At 43.3% G+C, this 22,286-nt stretch overlaps 1 protein-coding gene across 2 annotated transcripts; it reads left to right on the top strand.

The window, feature by feature from the left end:
• Positions 1-2,563: 2,563 nt before the first annotated feature.
• Positions 2,564-21,113, top strand: ankib1b (ankyrin repeat and IBR domain containing 1b). 2 transcript variants are annotated; one of them, XM_080856996.1, is made up of 20 exons: positions 2,564-2,637; positions 5,395-5,667; positions 6,306-6,606; positions 6,791-6,973; positions 7,357-7,474; positions 8,292-8,500; positions 9,537-9,625; positions 9,935-10,079; positions 10,991-11,157; positions 11,843-11,931; positions 13,091-13,221; positions 13,315-13,449; positions 13,989-14,075; positions 14,200-14,266; positions 14,371-14,516; positions 15,523-15,701; positions 16,103-16,154; positions 16,599-16,710; positions 17,337-17,380; positions 17,657-21,113. In XM_080856996.1, exons 2-20 carry the CDS (start codon positions 5,480-5,482, stop codon positions 18,578-18,580), a joined length of 3,366 nt encoding a protein of 1,121 aa, XP_080713122.1. In that variant the 5' UTR covers positions 2,564-2,637; positions 5,395-5,479; the 3' UTR covers positions 18,581-21,113. The 2 variants fall into 2 exon arrangements, with proteins under 2 accessions (XP_080713122.1, XP_080713121.1); XM_080856995.1 differs by lacking the exon at positions 2,564-2,637 and adding an exon at positions 2,922-3,060.
• The last annotated feature ends 1,173 nt before the right edge of the window (positions 21,114-22,286 follow it).

Below are 22,286 nucleotides of genomic sequence, written 5' to 3'. Positions count from 1 at the left end.
CCATTATGACAGGAGGACTTAAAGAGCCGTATGGACTGATATTTGAAGTGTTTAAGGGCTGGAAATATGCTGATTACCTAATAGTTTGCAGGGAGCTTTAATTATTACTTCCTTGATTTCATGCAATTTCCGTGTTTTTTTCGGCAATTTCTCTTTCTCTAACGTGCAAAGCGTCATTCTCGTTGGATGCACAAATTGTCATCATGCGTGTGCATTCTGCTAAGTGCACTATCCATAACTATTTAATATGACTTCATTTGAAGCCTAGGTTATTCTCTTATTTTCTGTTGATTTAGTGGGATCGTTAGGGGGATGTTAGGACTGAGTTTTGAATGAGAGCGCCTGTCAGCAACCAATCACCGTACGCACCGCTTCTAAACTCGTGCATGAGAATGGACGTCATCCATAGCAACGGAGTTTTTATCTTAAGCTTAGGAGTTGGTATTATCCTTAGTATGAGTAGGTCTCAGAGCCGTTGTGAATCACTTTTAAGAAATTACTCCTACGTAAAAGGTTTTAGCACGAGTTAGGAGCACTCCTAGTGGTAAGATAAAAGGCTTTGTGAATACGGCCCCTGACCTTTAATGATCATATAAAACACCTTTTTATCATCTAAGAAACATCTCCAAACTCCGCCCCACTTTAACCCTATCAGATGCAGAGAAGCTTGTCCACGCCATTATCTCCTCAAGACTGGACTACTCTAATTCACTTTTCTATGGGATCACTGGCAAGAACATCCAGAAGCTGCAATACATCCAAAACAGCACTGCCTGGATTCTGATGAAGGTCTGGAAATATGAGCACATTACACCAATATTACACTCACTGCACTGGCTCCCTGTCTCTTTCCGGATTGACTACAAAGTCCTTATACTCACCCATACATGCATAAATGGGCATGCACCTCCCTACCTACAATAATTTATTACTCCCCAAACCTCCACCTGCACCCTCAGGTCTTCAAATAGCTCGCTCCTCCGTGTCCCCAAAACCAAGCACCTTTTGCTCGGCAGCGCCACACTTGGAACAGCCTCCCTGACCACCTAAGGCTTAAAACATTTTTTATTCAGGAAGGCATTTCTGGCCTTGTGTTAAATCTAGCACCACTAAGTTTTCTATTATGCTTGTTAACAATTTTTTTATTTTATTGTATTATTATAGTTAGTTTCTAATAGGCACTCTGAGATTCTTTTGAATGAAAAGTACGTTCAAAATAAAATTATTATTATTATAATCTAATTTTATCTAATCAGATGGCATCACTTGATATATGAGCCACTTGCTGTGGTGGGCTGACTGTTGTCCAATAGGAACTCAAACTAAGTCACACCATCCTGGCTTCCATGTGATGTTTAAATCCTCAGCTGACTTCTATTCAGTATGGATTTCTGTAATTAAGAAAAAAAAAGCTAATGCTAGGATTATCCCTAGTTTGGCAGACAGACTGGAACAGACTGAGGTTGCTGACAAGCCTTCTTTGTAAATGTAGTCTTTTTAAGTCATTCAAACTTTGTTGAACCAGTCTAGTGGTGGCCTTTTGATGAGAGCAAGTTTTGAGTTTTTGCAGTGATATTGCATTCATTATTACTTGTAACAGGATATGATATGCCAAATACAAGTACATTCTGTCATGTATAAATGAAAAAGAACACAATAGAAAAAAAAACAGAATGATTTCAGAAATAGCAGATTGGTGGTAAGATGTGCTGCAGTGTGAAACCTTTTACCTGCTAACTGTCTGGGATGAATGGGGTTCTTTTACAAGTGAGTACACATCATTCACTAAATCCGGGTTGTATATTTGCAGAGGTCCAGCAACGACTGCATTGCAACATTTATGCATCGAGATATCTGCTGTTAGCATTTTACTTTGGTGCGGAAATGGTATCAGCAGGATTGTTTAAATAATGTAATTTTTTGGCAGTATTCACATAATCATTATAATTGCCATCTGTTTGCTTTTGTTATATTTCTGTTTTGTGTAGTCAACAGCTTACAAAAAATGCCACTGCATTGTGTTGCTGAATCATTGGACACACCCTTGGACACACACACACACACACACACACACACACACACACACACACACACATAACTACATGCACTCTACTTCCCAAGACATCCAAGCCCCCCCACAAAGCCATGTTAATCATAAATACATTCGCCGCGGTAATGGCACGAATTAGCCTAAAGTCAAAACGTAAAATACTATGTGAGTTAGGAAGGGGCAAATAAAGTAGTAGAATATTTAAGAGCATTAAAGCCAAGGCATAGGCTAGCTAGGGCCTTAAGCGTCATTACTCGACCCAGGGACTTATTAGTGTGGGGTGTGCCGGCCACATTAAAACAAATGGTATTGCATTAAAGATTTGTGCAGTAGCGCTCTCTGGTGGTGGATACAAAACACTGAGTTTAAACTACTTGCCCTACGTTTTTAGACCTGTGGCCAAGCATTCAGTGAAGCCAGTAAGGATGTCAATAGCCAAAGACTGTTACTGAGGATTATTAACGTCCTTTTTCTGGGAGACTCGTGTTCTGGCAGAACTGAAAAATGTACCTACAAAAATGAACAACCATGCGTGAATAAAAATACGACTTCAAGTACGCACGCAACAAGCATTTCCTTATTGCAAAGTAAGAGCTTACAAGCAATTATTCATCTCCTTTCTTTTAATTTTACAGCGCCTGGGTGTATGTACAGTGCATCATTATTAGTGTGAATTCTTCACATACGACTTTATTTTAACAATACAGTAAAGAAAAATCCTAATAGGGGCTATATTTGCTACTTTTACTTCCACTAAAAGTATTGTACTGTAACAGGAAATACAGTCTCTTTATTTCTGCTAATGTGTCAAGTATCACAGTGCCCTAAAATCTCAGCAACAAAACAGAAGGAGTAACGTTAGGCACGCCAATAGATCACAATCGCAACACGGCATATTGGAAATAACACACATTGAAGACTAATTATGAGGAAGAAAACATACCCCTTTTCAAAACAGCCATCGTTGGTAGCAAATTGTGCTCTTGGGAAACGGTAGCTACGATAATAAGGTGAGTTTCAGGTTAACGTTAGTTTAACATACATAAACTGAAAATGTAACTTAACTTGGCCACACACTGGTGTTTACGGACGCGATTTCGGCGTTCTGGAAGAATAAAGCGATTTTACTCTAGCATGGATTGTACTGGAGTTTTAAAATATAAAACAGCTGTAAGCTAACCTAGCTAAGCTTCAACTGACCTTGGTTGGATTTGAGTATTTTTTTAATTTATTGTAATCACACCATGTACTGTGGGCAGACGTCCTGTAACGACAATGTAATACGTAACCAGCTAGTCATACAGGTGTTACGTTGAATACATCCAAAGTATCGTTACTGTTAGGTAACGCCTAAACTGTTTTCCTACAGACCATATTCGCAAAATATGTAAGGCTAGTTGGCTGTCGTTAGCTTTTTTCGACCTAGAAATATTTTTCCTGTAATGCATTTTGCATATGTTCTTAGATCCATAGCTACACAAGTGTCAACCATATTTTTGCGAATGTAGGGCAAGTTAACAGCAGTAGCATAGGTCAGAAAATGAAACCTAACATCAGTGCATTTTGCAACCTGTTGTTGTGGACAGAACACGCTCCTTGTCTTGGCGATTCATTTTGGCTGTGGGAATCTCAAATTACTTGTCAGCTAATGTATTAGTTAGTTAGCTTGGATAACATGTGAATTAGTCCGTCATGTAACATAATTCACGTTATGTAGTAAGCAGTGTTAAACCTGGCCGGCTAACTATCTAAGTGCGCAAGATGAATAAACTAAACTGTGACGATACTTTTAAGTAGCCCAAGTGGTGGATGAAAGTCGCGTAGAAGTCGCTTAGAAAATCACAAATGTAGACATGGTTGGAAAAGAACATCGGTGTAACGTTTTGGCCTACTGATTAGAAAAGGAATGTTGTTGCTGGGCCCTCCCATATTGGAACTGAACGATGTAACGTTGGGACCCTTGAGAGCTTTTGTGGTATGAAACATTTTGTACATTATTTAGGACCCACGCCAGTGAACTATTGTCATATGAATAACCACCAACAGATCCACCAAGTAGCGATGCGTTTCTGTCTGAGAAGTAGGCAGTCATCAAGTTCAACGCACTTGATTTAGGATTGGCTCAGTTAAATTGAATGATAGGTAGGGTATATAATGGTCATTATGATACGAACGCGGACTAATGACATCGCACAGAGCAAGAACCTGCTGTTTATTCAAGTTACATTATGCATCACGACCATAACAAGCATGTAACTGTATCGCCCTGGTTTACCACTAGGAGCATCTGTAAACCCAATTTGTATTTTTTCCGATTGTGTTCAGGAAATGTGCACTTCAGAATAATTTCAGATTTTTTTTTTGTTTGCCACTCAACGAGCAGTGTGTATGGCGTGTTGTTGGGGGCTTGCCCTACATACATCTTGTTTAATAAACAATGATAAAGAATGTATAGCTTTCATTGAGGACGTTTGTGTGGAGACTGAAAATCCTGTCCACATTTCTTTTAAGTTGATGGCCAGAGAGAGTCTATATTCATGAGCAGAGAAATAAATAGCTAATTATATTAAGATCATTGTGGTAAAAAGGCGCGAGTGTGTGCGTGGACAGGACACCTTATACAGAATAATGTAAGAAGATATTTGGGAAAGCAACATTTTAATATTGAGAGAGTTAAACTGATTAAACCTTCATTATCTGTGGAGACATCTGCTTACTGGGATGCATTATAACACTTTAAAACAGTACTTCAATGTTGCTCGTTTGCTGTGGGTTTATAACATTGGCTTGAGCACTCCAGGCACCCATGTAGACAGATGGTATTCCTGGGAGCGTGGCTTGGGCATGGCGGGACTCTACATCCCAGCAGAACTTCCACTCAGTGGGATGAAGGCAATTGGCAGAGTGTGTCGGAAGCCCCTGGTGTTAGTGGAGGAAGCGCAGCTCTCTGGCCTGATGGGCTCTGGTGTGTGTGTGTGTGCTGCGTGAATCACTGGACAGAGAGAGGATATGCGTGCAGGAAGGTGGGGACTGAGAACAGTTATGTCATACATTGCCATACCATACTAAAACGATCGGGGCTGGTTAGGGTGATGGCAAGGAATATACACCACCGTGCTTGTTAAAGTGTGTCTCAGTGTGAGGACTGTTTTGCAGACAAAAGGCTTTTTTTTTGTAAAGAATATTTATATTTTGGTCAAGAAACACCAGAAGAGGCTTAATCTGTGGAGGTCCACACACTGGTTGTACTGAAGAATGCTTGTGAAGATGTCACCATTGTCATCCGCCTGAATTAAGACCGTTTGGCCTGCCCTGTGCGTCTGCTGTTTTTTCTGATTCTGCAGCTCTGTTCAGCTGAAGCTTCCAAGTATGCTTTGGGGCTGACAAGTTCTAAAGAAAGGAGGGCGCCTGCACAGCGGGGGTGCAGCCATGGGGAACACTGCTACAAAGTTCCGCAAGGCACTGATCAACGGAGATGAGCTGCTGGCTTACCAGCTCTATGAGAGTAACCCACAGTTCAAGGATGCCCTGGACCCCAATACCTCTTACGGGGAGCAGTACCAGCACAACACGCCCCTGCACTACGCCGCCCGGCATGCAATGACACGTCTGCTCAGGTATGCTGTTGTCTGTGTGCTTCCGTGTGTTTTGGTAAAATGCAACATGAATTTCTTCGGCTCTGTTTTTGTAAAAGTGTCAACCAAGGAGGTCATGTAGCCTCTGTGTGGGTGTGGCTGATCATCTGTGTTTGGTTAAAATGAATGCTGGGCATGGGACAGTTTCAGTCTGAATATCACTCAATCCTTTGCTGTGGACATGGGAAGCTTTGCCACTCTTGCAAAGAGAACAGAGCTTCTTCTGTTCTGACTGAAATGCCTGATGAAAACATGGGATCTCTTGGGTTTCACCATGTGACTTGGCTCAATCTGTAATCAATTTTTACTGAGTCGTCCAGTGTAGATTTGGTATCATACTGCTGTGTGTGGACAGTGCGGAAAGGTTCAGACAGCTTGTACCTGGGTATAAATGTATTGAATGTTTCTTTACAGAACTGTTGGTTTTCTTCTCGTCAATGATTGTGGGAGATTCTTTGTTTTCCTTTTTTTGGAGTTTTTTTTTGGCTCTTAGGCCCTTTAGCTGGTTTAGAAAGAGTCATAACAACATAAATCATTGATTATAACAAAATGACCAACTCATTTGCTTTGATCTCTGATTGAAGTCTCTCACATGATCTCCTCGTGTCTTCCCACCTCAGGTCCTTCCTTTTCAGCAAAGATGGGAACCCCAACAAGCGCAACGTGCACAACGAGACGGCGCTGCACCTGCTCTGCATGGGCCCTAGCATCCTGCTGGAGGAGCTCGCCCTGCACCCCCGCCTGACCCGGCCCTACGAGGATGAGCGCTGCCGGGCCGAGTGCCTCCAAATCATCCTCAAGTGGACCGGCGCCAAGCTGGACCACAGCCAGTATGAGAGTGCAGATGTGAACGCCACAGACAACAAGAAGAACAGCCCACTTCACTATGCTGCTGCCTCAGGGATGAAGAACTGTGTGGAGGTGAGACGTGTAAACAAAAGTGAGAGATGAGGGTGAGAGAGATGGAAGGATGGAAGGATGGAGAAGAGAGAGATGGATGAAGAAGATGGGTTTAAGGATCGGAGAAATATTTCAACAAAGCTCTGGAAGAAATGGTTCGACCTGATGATCTTCTTTCTCCATTTGATCTTCTTTGCGTTCCCAGATCCTGGTGAGGAGAGAGGCCGACCTTTTTGCAGAGAACGAGAATAAGGAGACACCGTGTGACTGTGCTGAGAAGCAGCACCACAAGCAGCTGGCCCTCAGCCTGGAGTCTCAGATGGTGTTCTCCCGTGATCCCCATGCTGATGACATTGAGGCCGAGTATGCTGCCCTGGACCGGAGGGAGGTACGGAACACCTCTCCCTCCAATCAACTCGCACAAGCTAGCATCTAGGTGTTGGGCACATACTCTGTTGCAGGGATTGATATCATTGAAAATTCCTCTCTGATTATCTGGGAAAAATAAATACACATCATACGAGTAAATACATGTGTTTACATGTGTTTTGTAAGGCTTTTACAGGCCTTTTCAGTAGTATTGACTAAAAGCCCTTACTGATGTTTTAACTATAGTAGGTAACTATAAAAGCACTTTAGTGGAGACGGCTATTTACGAATTTTGTGTAGGTTCACCAATCTTTAAATTATGTTAAACTAAGTGTGTTTAGTTAAGTGTTTTGTTGCCTTATAACTGTGATAATGTTCTCTTTGGCTCTTGACTGTGTGTAGCTCTATGAGGGTCTGAGGCCTCAAGACTTGCGGCGACTGAAGGACATGCTGATAGTGGAGACGGCTGACATGCTCCACGCTCCACTCTTCACAGCCGAGGCCCTGCTACGGGCTCACGGTATGCTACCCCATCATGCTTTTGCCAGGCAAAGACATCTCTGGTGAAATGGTAGTTGGTAGTAAAATGATTGCTGAGAGAAATGTATGGCAGACTTCTAGACATTAATGCTGTCTTATTACACGGCTCTTCTTAATGCTGTAGAATGCTTCATTCACTTGAATGGGACTTCCCAACGTTTTGCGATCTATTTACCGATATTAGACCGTTGCTATGCATTAATGACCGCTGTCAAGGAAAGTGGCCTTTTTGCCTCTGATTCACGTCTTTCGTAGCACTCCGCAAGTAGTCCGGTAACTTATTTCAGAGTTTTAGCAGACGGTTGAGCAGCTGTGTTCTAAAGAATGTTCAAAGTCTTTAAAGTTCAACGTCTTTAGCGAACTATTTCTTTGCTTTTTAACACTACGAATGGTAAAATACATTGTAAAAAGACACACTGTTTTAAGTTATTTTCGTTTTTGCAAGTAGCCGCGTAATAAGCGGGATAATGTATAGAACGCCGGTTATTATCGGGTAAATAAGTCGGGGCTTATTTTCCCGATAATGACCGGCGTTCTATACATTATCCCTTACATAATGGCTAATGACTTGGTACAATCTAAGGGGTCCAGCAGATGTTCCATTAAGATGGGGTCCAATAGATATTTAATTTAAAAAAGCATCTGAAAAAGCATACATTTTGGCTGTGTCTTGGTTTTTCGCTAGTTATTTCTAAAATGGGGATCACAATCCTCAAAATCTTTGAAGAATGTGGTAAGAATGCGTGATCATCATAGGGACAATTAAGTCTAGTCTTTGCCGTATTGTCTTTGGACAGACTGGGACAGAGAGAAGCTTCTGGAAGCCTGGATGTCTGATGCAGAGGAGTGCTGTCAGCGCTCGGGAGTACAGATGCCAACCCCTCCCCCCAGTGGTCACAACAACTGGGACAGACTCCCATCACCACGGACGCCCCGGAACACTCACTCGACTGTCACCTCTCCTGATGAGATCAGCCTGACCCCTGGGGACAATGGCACTGTACAGGTGAGGGAGACCCACTCTCCTCCTTTATTTAACACTCTCAGCCTGCCCGTGCACTGGTTGAGCTTCATGCCACCATCTTGTAGGCCATTCAGATTGGAGTAAGGGTTAGCTCCTCAAACCCTCAGAGTCAACTTTTGAAATAAATCTGTAAGACTACAGTCTAGTGAACCCTTTCCTCTTGCAAGTGCGCTCTCATGTGATGTATTTGAAACATGAGGAATAGAGAAGTCCCGGTCATTAAAGTGGTAGCATTACTGTTACCGCTAGTACCTACCTAGCTGGTTGCAGTGTTTTTTTTACCTTTGCATGCGGTAGATATTCCTCAGCAATAGAATCAATTAACAAACAATCAGCAGCATTCATTAATTGCAGTGTCAATGCTCAGAAGTAGTCTTTTCTCTCAGTCATATGATGTAAACACAAACTGATGTCAGCTGTTATGGCTGTGGGTGGTAGCTGCTGGTAGCGGGGAACCATTAGTGCTAACTGATACTGCAGCTACATGCTGTAAGCACTAGAAAAGCAGCAAGCGCTGAGCTACAGTACTGAATGACACTTCATCGGGTACTTTGCTGCTGACCATACCCCCACACATGAGCTGTTGTGTGCCACTGGAAACACCGGCAAGCACAAACTGGGGCATTATGACCCTAGTTCAGCAGCCAGTCCCTTCTACATGTCTCTCTGTAAGGCCACAGTTTCTTTCAGCACAATCGGTCCTTTCAAACACCAGCACCAACATTGTTGGGGGGGACAGTAGGCTCTGCCCTTCTCCACTGTTCTTAATCTCTGTGGACAAAGAGATTCCATTCAGAGAGAGGAGCACTTCAGTGCTTGGACTGAACAGACATATTGTAAAGAGATAATGGTTCCATGCAGAGATGGATTATTTTATCTGGATCTTCGATATCTTGCATGTTTCTGCTTCTTGATCCAGATTTTGAGCACATCACTACAATCAACCTATTAGAGGAGTTGTATAATCGAATGTTACTAGATGACAGGTTTCTCCTCTGTCTTTTGTCTTTGTACACAGTGTGGTATTTGTATGTGTGGCATCTCGGTGTTTGAGGAGCCAGTGGATATGGCGTGTGCTCATATGTTCTGCCGGGGATGCTGGGAAGGGTAAGTGCCCACTGCTGGACTCGGATCAGTACATGTGAATGTTCAACACGCATCCATCTAATGTAGTCAGATACTGAACAATACAATAACCCAGCTTAGCAATGAGAAGATGTTTCCATATACTGTAGGGCCTTGCCTGTAAGGTACCTCCTAGACCTTTTAGGATTCTGACACAAAAGTACTACTAAAAACATCCCCATCATAACTATCTGGCTACATTTTGCATCCCCGTTGGCAATAGTTCTGATACCGTCATTGCACAATTGGTTGTGATTGTACAGTTTACTTTTGTTTGCTCTTTATTTCTAGGTTTTTGAACATGAAAATTCAGGAGGGGGAGGCACACAATATCTTCTGTCCAGCCTATGACTGCTTCCAGCTGGTGCCAGTGGAGGTCATTGAAAGTGTGGTCTCTAGGGAGATGGATAAGCGCTACCTGCAGTTTGATATCAAAGTAACTTGACCCAATATACTGTTACTCTGTTACTGTTACTTGCATCATAATCCCAACATTGCTGAATGTTTCTTATTTAATTAAATCGCCACATCCATTATAGGGATCAGGTGTCATGTAATACATTACTTTTGATTAGCTTTGTTTGAAAGAAATGTTCTGCTTAAAAGAAAGCTGAGTAAAGTGTCCTCTGTGAAATCCATTAATTTGTTAGAAGGGGACACCTCATTATCCGTTGTCCCATACTCACAATACAGCATTCCTTTGTTCCTCAGTCATTGCTACTGTCAACAAATGTGAGGTGTCTTAATCGCAATCAAAACGTTCTCAGAGTTCGTTCTGTAAACACTCCGCTTACCATGTGTTTGCAAAACTGCAGGCTTAAACCTGAATGGAGAACCAGAGGTATCACCAGAGAGTCTTATCCAGTCTTAGTTGAAAATGTCCATGCCGTCTCCCTCACAAGCAAAACTGTGCCTCACATGTGGCTTTGGAGTCAGTATTTGTTGTTAACATTGTTGGTACACTTTGTGTATTTGCTCGATTAATACCTTCATATCTCTGCTGTCACCTGACCTATGGTGTAATGAAGTATAGGTTGTATTTCAGTATCTGATAAATGCTTTGTTGTGTATATATTGTCTCATAGAAAAGTATGTTTTCCAAAGAGAACCTTGTCTTTATGCTGGGATGAATCCATGCTGTGGGCCCAACTGTTAAGTCGGATGTTGAATGCTGTCTCCCGTACTCATTCTTTTCTTATTTTTCCCCCTATCTCCCCATCTCATTCATCCCTCTCTTCCCCCTCTCTCTGGATATCTTCCTCATCCCTTGTCACATACACTATTTCTCTTCTCTTTCCTACCCTTTCTCTCTGTCTCTCTCTCCGCCTCTCTCCTTGCTCTTCGTAGGCATTTGTAGAGAATAACCCTGCCATCCGCTGGTGTCCTTGGGCAGGCTGTGATCGGGCAGTGCGTCTGTCCATCCAGGGCCCTGGTGCCAGCAACTCGAACCCGTTCAGCTACCCACTGTTGCAGTCGCCTGCTGTGGACTGTGGCCGTGGGCATCTCTTTTGCTGGTCAGTACTGGGCTAAACTAGAGACAGAGGGCACTCTAGGGAATCTAGACATACCGTAAATCCTCAAATAGTGGCCGGGGCTTTTATTTACTTAGGCTGCACAGCGCCCCGGCCTTTATTTGGGGCAGGCTTGTATTAGGGGAAGGCCTTTATTTCTTACTTATCTTCTGTTATATAATTTTATTACCGGTATTTAAATCAAATAATGGGCATAATTACAGTAGGCTAATATCATTCATTGCATGCGTTCAGCATTTCCATTGCTCTGTAATGTTGTTAATTTTTATTCATTTTATTGCATTAATTATGTGTGAGCACCCCCCTCAGAGTTATACATATGTTTAATTATACATCATCTGCAGCTGTCATGTTTTTTTAAAGAAGCAGAATACTACCTTGTTGATTATGGATAACAATAAAAGCATCCTGAAACTGTGTTCATTTACAATGATGACAAAAGCAGTACCTACAGATTGCTCTCTCATGTCTGCTGTATGCCATATGGCTGTGTGTGTGTGTGTGTGTCTGTGTCTGTGTGTCTGTGTGTGTGTGTCTGTGTGTGTGTGTGTGTGTGTGTGTGTGTGCGTGCGTGCGTGTGTGTGTGTGTGTGTGTGTGTGGGTGTGTGTGTGTGCGTGTGTGTGTGTGTGTGTGTGTGTGTGTGTGTGTGTGTGTGCATCCCCACAGGGAGTGTCAGGGAGCGGCCCATGAGCCATGCGATTGCCAGACATGGAAAATGTGGCTGCAGAAGGTCACAGAAATGAGGCCTGAAGAATGTGAGCATTCTTTTTTTTCATGAATGTACACACACTCGCATACACTCACAGTCACCATACCATAATAGCATAGTGAGATAGCACTATTGGATATGTGCATTGTGACACTCTCCTGTGTTTCCTATGGCTATGTATCACTATCATGTTTTGCAGCATGTGTACTTGTAAATGTTTAAAAGATGCGTTTTTGTATGTTAAATATCTGACTTAATGACATGTTGGTCAAACATAGAACTAAACTGTCAAAACATCAAACAGGCTAGCTAAGTGAACTTACTTAAATCGATTTTATGCCACTAAACATCCTCTATCGGATTCTTCATCTTTCCAATTTCCTTCCATATTTCCACTTGATTGTATGGAAATAGTAGCCTGGCCATTACCAGCCTGTGACTCCATTTCATTCCGTCTTTCAGTCTGGGCCAACCCAATGCATTTTGGTTTCCGAGATCGGCGGGTGCTTATCTTGAGGTTTAAAATCATTGGAGTTCCCTTAACCAATCAGCAACGTTTAGTAAGCATTCGGTAGATTAAACTCTTCCCAAAGCCAGTTGGGAGAAGAGCTACGACGTCCTTTCCAATCATAAAACTTACAAGAAAATACTCTTGTTCTCCTTTTAATTTTCTGATGTTCTCGAGAGTTGAGACAACTTTTCCGATAGCTTTTCGTGTCTTTTCCTCCAAGGCGAGTTTTGCGTCACAGCTCTGAACTGTTCGCTGATTGGTCCTGCAAAATTTTGAGTTCTGGAGACGATTGTCAATGGGGTTGGGCCAGACTGAGTATGAGCTTGAAATCAATTCAGGCGGAAATACATAGGCTGGTGTCACCAGGCTATGGAAATAGTGTGGGAAATCCAAACATCTGTTTATTCATTGATGCATACAAAATACAGGGTAAAACTGCATAATTTCACTCGAATCCAAGAGACATGCATTAATTTCAAAAATCGGTTGTGCTTGAAAAGACAAATAGTTTGGCGTAAAAGTGATTTGCAGATGCTCAAATTTGAGTAGAAATGTAAGCTGAAATTGAGGTTTGTTTGAAAGAGAATTGGCTGTTTGTACCCTCTTGGTGGTTTCATGAATAGCTTCCCAGCCTGACTGTGGTATATGTGTACTTGTGCATAGTGGGTTTACTCCTGCATTCTCTGGTCTCCAGTGGCTGGTGTGAGTGAAGCGTACGAGGATGCTGCCAACTGTCTGTGGTTACTCAGCAACTCCAAACCCTGTGCCAACTGCAAGTCACCCATTCAGAAGAACGAGGGCTGCAACCACATGCAGTGTGCCAAGGTGAGAGGGCCTAAGTAATACTGGCAAATCGAGATATTGGACTTGATTATAAATGTATGATCTGGACCCTCTTAACTTGAATGGCCTCTACAGTGTAAGTATGACTTCTGCTGGATCTGCCTGGAGGAGTGGAAGAAGCACAGCTCCACTACAGGGGGGTACTACCGCTGCACACGCTATGAGGTCATCCAGCAGGTGGAGGAGCAGTCCAAGGACATGACCGTGGAGGTAGGCACTCACATACACACACATACACCCACACATACACATACACATACACATACACATACACATACACATACACATACACATACACATACACATACACATACACATACACATACACATACACATACACATACACATACACATACACATACACAATCACATACACCCACACTTAATTAACAGTATACCCTCATGGTCTCGTCAGTACTTTTATGAACACACTCACACAGACTCTGTGTTTACTCACTCTCATAGAGCCAACGCCATCATCACATTTAGGACAAGTTGCAGTGTTCAGGTTGTGTTCATGAAAAACAGTAGACATGCCATGTGCTATTCCAAAGGACATGGAACAAAGGTTATTTCAGAATTGAAGAAATGCAACAGTGTGTTTGAATCAGACTACTCCTAATCGCCACTCCTGTCAAAGTGACACATTCATAGCTATCTGTTTCCACATGCAAGTCAATGCACAAGACAAATTCGAACTGTTGGTGACATGTTGTTGTTGTAATGCCTTCAATTGTTCAATATTTCAGGCAGAGAACAAACATAAAAGCTATCAGGAACTGGACCGTTTCATGCACTATTATACACGATTCAAGAACCACGAGCACAGCTATCAGGTAGGAGAGAGTTTGAATTGGCCCTTGCCCTTGGTTTATTCGTATTGGTTTTAACGGTGTCCGGTTTTGTTGTGTGTTGATAAGGTGTTTATGGTCGGCTCAACTGTGGCTCTGTCTTCCCCAGCTAGAGCAGCGGCTGTTGAAAACGGCAAAAGACAAAATGGAGCAGCTAAGCAAAGTGCTTAGTGCACGTGAGTAGCCTATTGTTGATAAAAAAACAACAACACTCAAGATATGTTAAAAGATACCTCACTGAAACTGGATTACATATTTTTCTGTCAACCCTGATGTTTAGGACAGGGAGCAGCCCCCGACACCACCTTCATTGAAGATGCCGTGCAGGAACTCCTGAAAACTCGCCGCATCCTCAAGTGCTCGTACCCTTATGGCTTCTTCCTGGAGCCCAAAAGCACCAAAAAGGAGATATTTGAGCTCATGCAGGTACTAAATGCTGAAAGAGGCATTTGTTTTTTTCCTAGAGCGAGCAGACTAACAAGACAACAGCCGAAAGACTTGACTAACAAAAAACAGAATTTCGAGCTAAAGATATAAAAGCAGGAAATAGTGAATAGTCTGGGCAGGTAGTGGGAGAGACTGCTGGTTCATCTCTTCTTCTTCATCTCTTGTCTCTTTACATGACCACATACATACCATCAGTAGGAATTTGTGTATTCTGTATTAAAAGGTACTTAAACTAGTTAACAAAACCTGCACAATGTTGTTATAACCAGGAGGACAAAGAAATATTTATCTTGAAGAGAGGGATTCTGTTGGGTTATTAGCTTGTCTTCATGTGCTTTGATTGGGTCTTAGAATCTTGTCAAATGTATGAGGCATTTTTGTTTTGGGTAGAGATTGTTAAATACATCTTTGCTTAGTTTTTGAGACTTCCTACACCCCTATTTTATTTTTTATGTAGCCAAAGGCTGCTTTTAGGTCGACTGTCAGTGTTATTATTGGCCATTTGTCTCTATGAATAGCCCCTGTGAACAGCTGCTTGAATTTGATTCCTGCTTCAGACATGGTCATCACTGATGACGTGCAGTAGTCTATCACATGCCTAACACCTGTTTCTTTGTCTTAACTCCTAGAGAAGGTTTTTTATGCCTGATGTTTCTCTTTTTTCTACAAAGTAAAGCTTTTTAACATTCTGTAGGTTTATGTTTCTCCTTGCCATTTGTGGTCTCCTTTCTTACAGTTTTGCCTTAGTCTCACAAAAATGTTGGTGGTTAGTTTCCATAAGAAGAGTATTTGAATATATCTGACATATGAATAAAACCTCCTGGTTGCATGATTGAAGGGGTGTGCTCTCTGTAGGCATTACAGTCCAGCTTGCCTTGTTCTCAGCTGCACACAGATTTTGAGCTCTGTGTGTGTGTGTGTGTGTGTGTGTGTGTGTGTGTGTGTGTGTGTGTGTGTGTGTGTGTGTGCACGTGCATGTTTGCAGACGGACCTGGAGATGGTGACCGAGGACCTGGCCCAGAAGGTGAACAGACCGTACCTGCGCACACCGCGCCTTCGCATCATCCGTGCGGCCTGCTTGGTGCAGCAGAAGCGGCAGGAGTTCCTAGCGTCTGTGGCCCGTGGCGTCGCCCCCAACGACTCGCCCGACATCTCCCGCCGGAGGTGGGTGTGTAGCACTCAGACTCCAGAACACCATGTACCAAGCTTGTCCTTATATTGTGTTCTTAATTATTTCACTGGTAGTCTGCCGGTGATGTTTTTTTAAAGTTACATGCAAGTCTTGTAGAGCCTGGCACCTTCAGCTCTGCAGTTACCGGTTCCTAGGTAATGTGTGATTAGGTCAGGAGCAGGAACGTGTTAATACATATTTTCTAGGGTTCCAAATCTCATTTGGCAAATGCATTTAATACATTATTGCAACTTTTAGGCAAATGCGTTTATTAATTGTTACAACTGACGGCTGAAAACAAAGTGGGCTAACGCTACTTAGAGACTAGAGGGGGAGTTTGCTAGCAAAAAGATAAATCTAACGGTTGGTAACTACACTTCTGCTCTCCCCTCAGTTTCGCTGGAGGAACGTGGGACTGGGAGTATTTAGGGTTTGCTTCTCCAGAGGTGGGTACAGTTACTTCACTTTCAAGGTTCTTTCTTTTAAACACTCAACTCACAAGTGGTAATGTTTTATAACATGAGTCATTGTTCAGGTTATGGAACAATTCAACCTTGATGGATTTCTATCAGGAGCTGTTAGTCTGAGTTTGCCTGTGCTAGAGCAAATGGTCTTTGCTAAGTTACAAGTCCCAGGGTTGTGTGAAATCAGCTGTGACCAAGTGGAAAGCAGCAGGCAGCGCTGTAGAATCAAGGAATGCAAATGAAAGTATTCGTTTGGCTCCCAGCCGTGCCCATGTAGAATATAGTAGAATATTCCAAAATCTTTGATAATGGAAAGTGTGACTTTGAATATTTGGGTTTTGACATCAGTGAGTTTGAATGAATTTGGGCTTTGGTGTAATGTCTGGGCAGAGGACAGTGTTGTGTGACTGTGCATGCCTTTTGCAGGAGTATGCAGAGTTTCAGTACAGGCGGAGACACAGGCAGCGGCGGCGAGGGGAGGTGTCCAGCCTGCGCAGCAGCACCCCTGAGGCAGATGACTCCAGCGAGGGGAACCTAGGTAACAATTCACCTGACAACAATCCATAATCTGCCGTTAAACAACAAAGCTACAGAACCCACTATCGGGCAAAAATGTGTCTGTGTGCCATTGTGTCGGTTTTACAACAAGTGTTAAAACTTTTTATGATGGCTTATGGTAAGTGAAAATAATACAGACATAGGTGGTGATATCGACATGATGAGGAGCAGAGTGTGTGCCTCTGAGTGCGTTATCTTTACCTATCCGCATGCTGTCCATGATTTCAACATATGTTGTAATTTGCACGTATGAAAGAATTCCTATCGTTTAGCTGTAGATGTGCAAAAACACTACAGGGTGTAGCTGAGATACAGTCAAACTGGATAAAGTTATTTCAGTAATATCATACATATTATATGTAGTTACAGTAATAAAAGAATTGGCTTCACTTGTATATTATAATTTTAAACTGAAGAAGAAAAAAGCACATTGGTATCACACTGTTAATCACCATCAGCCTGTACCCTAAATGCAGGTCTTGGATCAGTGCGTTTCTAGTATAAAGTATATAGTATGTATCAAATGCTATAGGGTTATAAAAAACTCAGTCGCATCCGCAACATGCACTGAGCTGCTTCCACCCCCCTTCTCTCCTTTCCACACAGATCTTCACGAGCTGGTTGGCAGCCAAAGATCAGGTCTCCCTATGGTGAGTGTCCCACCAGGCCAGGGAACATCCTGCAGCTCCGAGGCCTGGCGCTCCTCCTGCTTTTGGCACACCTCATGGCATTGCATTCTGTGATCTCTTTAGCAGCGTGCCAATTTATGTAGATGTTTACATGAGGTGCTCTGATCCCATGTTATGTAAAGTGCAAGAGCTAGTATTAATCACAAAACATAAAATACAATGGAATGCAGTGAATTTACATTTCACATGGTGCCACGGACTTGGAGAGACTTACTAATGCCACCTTTTGTTTCCCAGCCCCAAGGTTCACTGGAAGAGGATGACCCCAACATCCTACTTGCCATTCAGTTGTCACTTCAGGAGTCCAGTCGGGTGTGTGTGGGTGATGCTGGTGGAGGTGATGTCCAGGAGGTGCTGTCGCGTGAAGTGTCTCTGGGGGCTATCGGTAGCTCGCTCCCCTCCAGGCTGGACTCGTTGCGGCGCGGTCCCGTGCCTGAAGCCCCACGGGCGGCCCACAGCAGCTCAGAGCTCCTGGAGCTGGAGAACAGCCTGTTGAAACTGACCTCCATGACCGCCATTCCACATCAGCTGCGCCACACCACTCCCCGTCACATCTACCCTCTGGAGGATCCCCTCAACTTCCACCCTAAACCCAAAGCAGCTCGAAACCTCTCCCAGCGTCCCATCCGCAATGCCTTCAGTGGCTCGATGCCTTTAGAGGCTCCCGTTTCAGATGGATTGGATCCGGCGGACAACGCCAACCTTCTCGGGAACATCATGGCCTGGTTCCATGACATGAACCCCCAAAACATCGCACAGGTACCTCCCTCCTCTTCCTCCTCCACTTATGCCGGCACCGCCTTGCCCCCCCCTGCCCTCCACACATCCATGCCCAGCTTGACCCCAGACTCCCCTCTGATGGAGCCACAGTTCCAGATCTGGCCAGAAGATGGAGTCGGTGCTGAACCCTACCGCTGTCAGTCCTTTCCCAGCATGGAGAGTGGTGAAGTGGCTGCCACAAGACCCACTCAGCTCCATCTGGTGGGCCTAGACCCCCTAGGTGAACCCCCCTCTCCTCCTCTCCAGGCTGACAACATGGACAGCGAAACCCCAGTGAGCAATCCCAGTTACTCCCACTCAGACGCCCCTAAATTTGACTCTGACCCGGACCAGCCAAGCAGTAGCTCATCCGAGTGGGAGGGCCAGGTGCACCTTGTTTGATGTGGAGGAAGAGGATCCTCTGTGCTGAACCATTCTCGTGAAACAGGACTACTGTTTTGGGAGTCTGGAGTCAAAGAATCAATGTAGCCATGTCTGGAGAAAAAGCGGAAAATTGCTGAAGCTGACAAAAACGAGAGCTGAACCTCTTCTTCTTCTATTACTGTCTATTCACAGCTTCCTCATGTACTCTGAGCACTTCAAATGCTTCTTAAGCTTAAGGTGTCATTACCTGGACCAGAGGGGGAGAGGCTTCAGTGACTCAGTTACCCCTCTCAGTGGCTATCCTCACATGAGACATGGACACCTCTTGTAAAGCGTTAAAAAGTCCATGTCCAGACTGGGACATGAATGAAATCATATAGTGTAGTGTCTCTCAAATCTGTGCCTCAAACACAAATATGGCCATAGGTCTCTCTTGTACCCTTTAGTTGTTTAAGCTGTCTGTGCTGATGATTGTTCAGAGGGGCTGAAATTTCCAGGCAAATGGAGAGGAAAAAAACAACAACTTGATAACTGATTTTAAATAACATTGCGTACTGTCAACATATTAAGACAATGGGTTTATCTTTCACTATTAAGGTGAAACTGGTGCATCATCTTTGATTAATTCTGACGGGGATGTGTGACTAGTGTTCCTCCAGCATCTGTTGTTTGTCCAGGTGGATGGGACCAGTCCTGTGTTCCTGTCAACAGCTGTGTAGACGGTCATTTATTCTGTTCTATTGTTGCCTTTTTAACGGGGTCGTTGAAAGTGTTATTGTAGGTGCCAAAACTAGACTAGCCAGGTCAGAAGGTTCAGGTTTCACAAAGCAGAAATGGAGGTGGTTTAGGTGGTGGTGCTTGTCCTGTACCCCAAACCCCTTTGTCTCATGATGAGGCTGAAGAGGGCCCTGAAAGCATTCAGGAAATGTACACAAAACTACTCTAAACCACTAAAGGAGTGAGGAGTGAGGAGGAGGTGAGAAACTCAAATTGCACAGTTAGATTTGCACTTGTCTGTGGTTTGCCTCTGAGATATCTAGTTTGCTCGAACCTAATCTCTGTTTTATACCACTAGTGACGTGAGGGCACAACTCCAAAGTGTTTTATGCCATTGGTGACGTGAGGGCACAACTCCAGAGTGTGCCAACTGGGCACTGCCCAGCGCTCTTCAGAAAGAAAGCGTGGCCTCTCCTCAGTCCTTTTTTAGTGCCTTTGTGCGAGCGTGTCACTGTTGATTGCCATGTATCCTGAGTGTGACCTAATACTGGCCAGACTTGACCTTTTTTAAAGCCGTTTTGACACATAGCCTTTGCCTCCTGTAGGCCGTCTGGCTCAGGAGATCTTTCTACCACACCTTTCTCTGTACACTCATCTACAAAGGATACAGTGCCGGTGAACTGTGATGTTGTGCTTCACTGCTGGCGTGTGAGGAGTTACTGTGTGTGTGTGTGTGTGTGTGTGTGTGTGTGTGTGTGAGAGTGTGAGAGAGTGTGTGCGAGTGCGTGTGCGTGTGTGCTTGTGCATAGAAAAAGTGATGAGGGAAGTACATGGATAGAATATCATGATGTAATTTCAAGTAAGAGGTGTCTTTGTGTGTGTGTCTGTTTGTTTTGCGATAAGCGTGACTACAAAAATACTAAATGCCATAATATAAAGTTTAAAACTTGATTATTTTCTATTTATTTTTATTTTAAAATTCTAAATCCTTAACCACAATCTGTGATGGACACTAAAGGTGTTGAGATGCTAAGATGGTGTTGATGCTTACATGATGTTGCTTGGTCACTGGGTTGTCGGAATAGTTCACTGAAAAGAAGTGTTGTGATGTTGATTGTATTGGAAATGTTGTCTGCTCTCTTTAATGTGGCTTTCTTCCTATAAATGGTTACTACTGACATAGGCTGGAAATAACACAAGCCCTTCAGAGCAGGTTCGTCAGAGCTCATGTATCTGGTTTGAAGAGATTCTCCTTATTTACTGCATGTAGCAGATGTTGCATTCTGTGTTGCCAGGTTAAAGCAAGAAAACACCTTGATGAAAGTGAAGACACTGGAAATGAGGCAAAGTGTAGTGTTATGGTATGGTAGTGCTTCTAGTAAGTGCTTGTAGTAACTATTGTTTCAATCCTAAAACTTGGGTTGAATTCTGTGAGTGGATGGGAAAATACGTTTAAATGGTTGGATTTCAACTTGACACAATAGATGTTTAACATTTTTTTTTGGTTGTTGGGCGGTAGGGGGGAGTACATATCCAAACGAATGCTGATTTGAAAATTGTAAGCATTATCCACTGGGCTTGTGCACATTTGGTGAAAGTTGGGCAAAAGTGCAAAACATTTTCTGAGCTTTGAATGGGCCAAACTGTATTTTTATTATTATATTGGTTGAATTACTCCTTACCATTTTAAAATCAAATGTATTCAAAAAAAATGGCAATCCTATTTTGTTACCAAATGAAAATGTATATTGTTAAGTAACTAAAAAAGGTTATTTGCACTTCTCATAATCCGTACTTGATACATTCCCTATTTCTATGGAAACTCACAGTGTCATGTTTGGCCATTAAATTTGACAGTTCTACTCATTCAGTTCTGTTCTACTCAATATTGTTGTGTCACAGTGTCCTTTCTAATTTCAAAGACTGTCCGTGCTCTCCTCCCTTTCCCTCTGCTATTCCTCTCCAGTTCACATGAGACACTTCATAGCCTCCAGGTAAGACTGGCTGCCCTAGAATGCCATTGCCCCCACAGAGCCACTCATTCATTTGTCTCTATTTCCTGGGTACGCTTTTTTTTTTATTCAAATGGCTACATACAAAAGATTGTTTCCACATTTGTTCTATTTATTTGAATCATCATTGCATAATTAAGCTGATGGTTACTAAACTGGGATTGGGATGGAAGGGACTGTTTGAATGCGTCCTCTCAGCCCAAAGTGAGTAATGGGTGTAAAGAAGGGAGCAGCACAATCAGTGTTATTGAGGACAAATGTCAGGCCGGAAGGGAAACACATCTGCACTATGGCATCGCACACAGCCCTGGTCAAAGGGACATGCCACCACAAGCTACGGCCATGGATACACTCACTTAGAGGGACAAGAGAACCAAAACAAACCAAGTTAAGCATTAACATTTGAATATTTGGCTAATTTAACATGCCTTAACATTTGAATATTTGGCCAGTTCAGTGCCCCATGCTGAATGTAGTCCCCATCTGTCCGTGGGTTGAGACTTGCAGCTGTGGTTTGTTCAGCTGTGGAAGGCTTCTTGACTAGTGTTCTCCTCTGTTGACCTCTGTTCTCGCTGCTCATTCTTCAGGTGAGCCTGGTCAGCTGAGGATGCAACCAAGCTTGGGTCACTGCCCTACACGGCCTCTGCTGGAAAGGTGCAGGGCACAGGCAACTGACACACTTTGCTTCAGGCACAAAAGACTAAGAAAAGATGCAAGAACTGATGCAGTTGTTTTTAATCCAGTAGAGGGTGCTACCTTTCCATAAAATGTGAGTAAGCTTGTGTCGCTCCTACACCATGACCTGTAAAAAGTCCCCCCCCCCCCTCCTGGTCAACGCTCCAAGGCATCATGTGAAACACTGCTTCTGGCAGCTCCGCAGACATAAGGCTCAGTCCTCATTGTTTGAGCAAATCCCTCTTTTTGGAAAAACAATTGGGAAATAATCTAAAAGTGGGCAAGAATACAGATATTTGCTGGATCCCTCTAATGAATCA

This window comes from Sprattus sprattus, assembly GCF_963457725.1.
Source record: "Sprattus sprattus genome assembly, chromosome: 18".
Taxonomy (NCBI): domain Eukaryota; kingdom Metazoa; phylum Chordata; class Actinopteri; order Clupeiformes; family Clupeidae; genus Sprattus; species Sprattus sprattus.
This window is presented reverse-complemented; position numbering and strand designations above follow the sequence as displayed.

Bases quoted from the DNA above. Each gene is read 5' to 3' on its own strand.
- ankib1b (XM_080856996.1), top strand. From the start codon at position 5,480: ATGGGGAACACTGCTACAAAGTTCCGCAAGGCACTGATCAACGGAGAT. The intron at 5,668-6,305 runs GTATGCTGTTGT...TTCCCACCTCAG, and splicing joins GCAATGACACGTCTGCTCAG to GTCCTTCCTTTTCAGCAAAG. The intron at 16,711-17,336 runs GTAACAATTCAC...CTTTCCACACAG, and splicing joins CTCCAGCGAGGGGAACCTAG to ATCTTCACGAGCTGGTTGGC.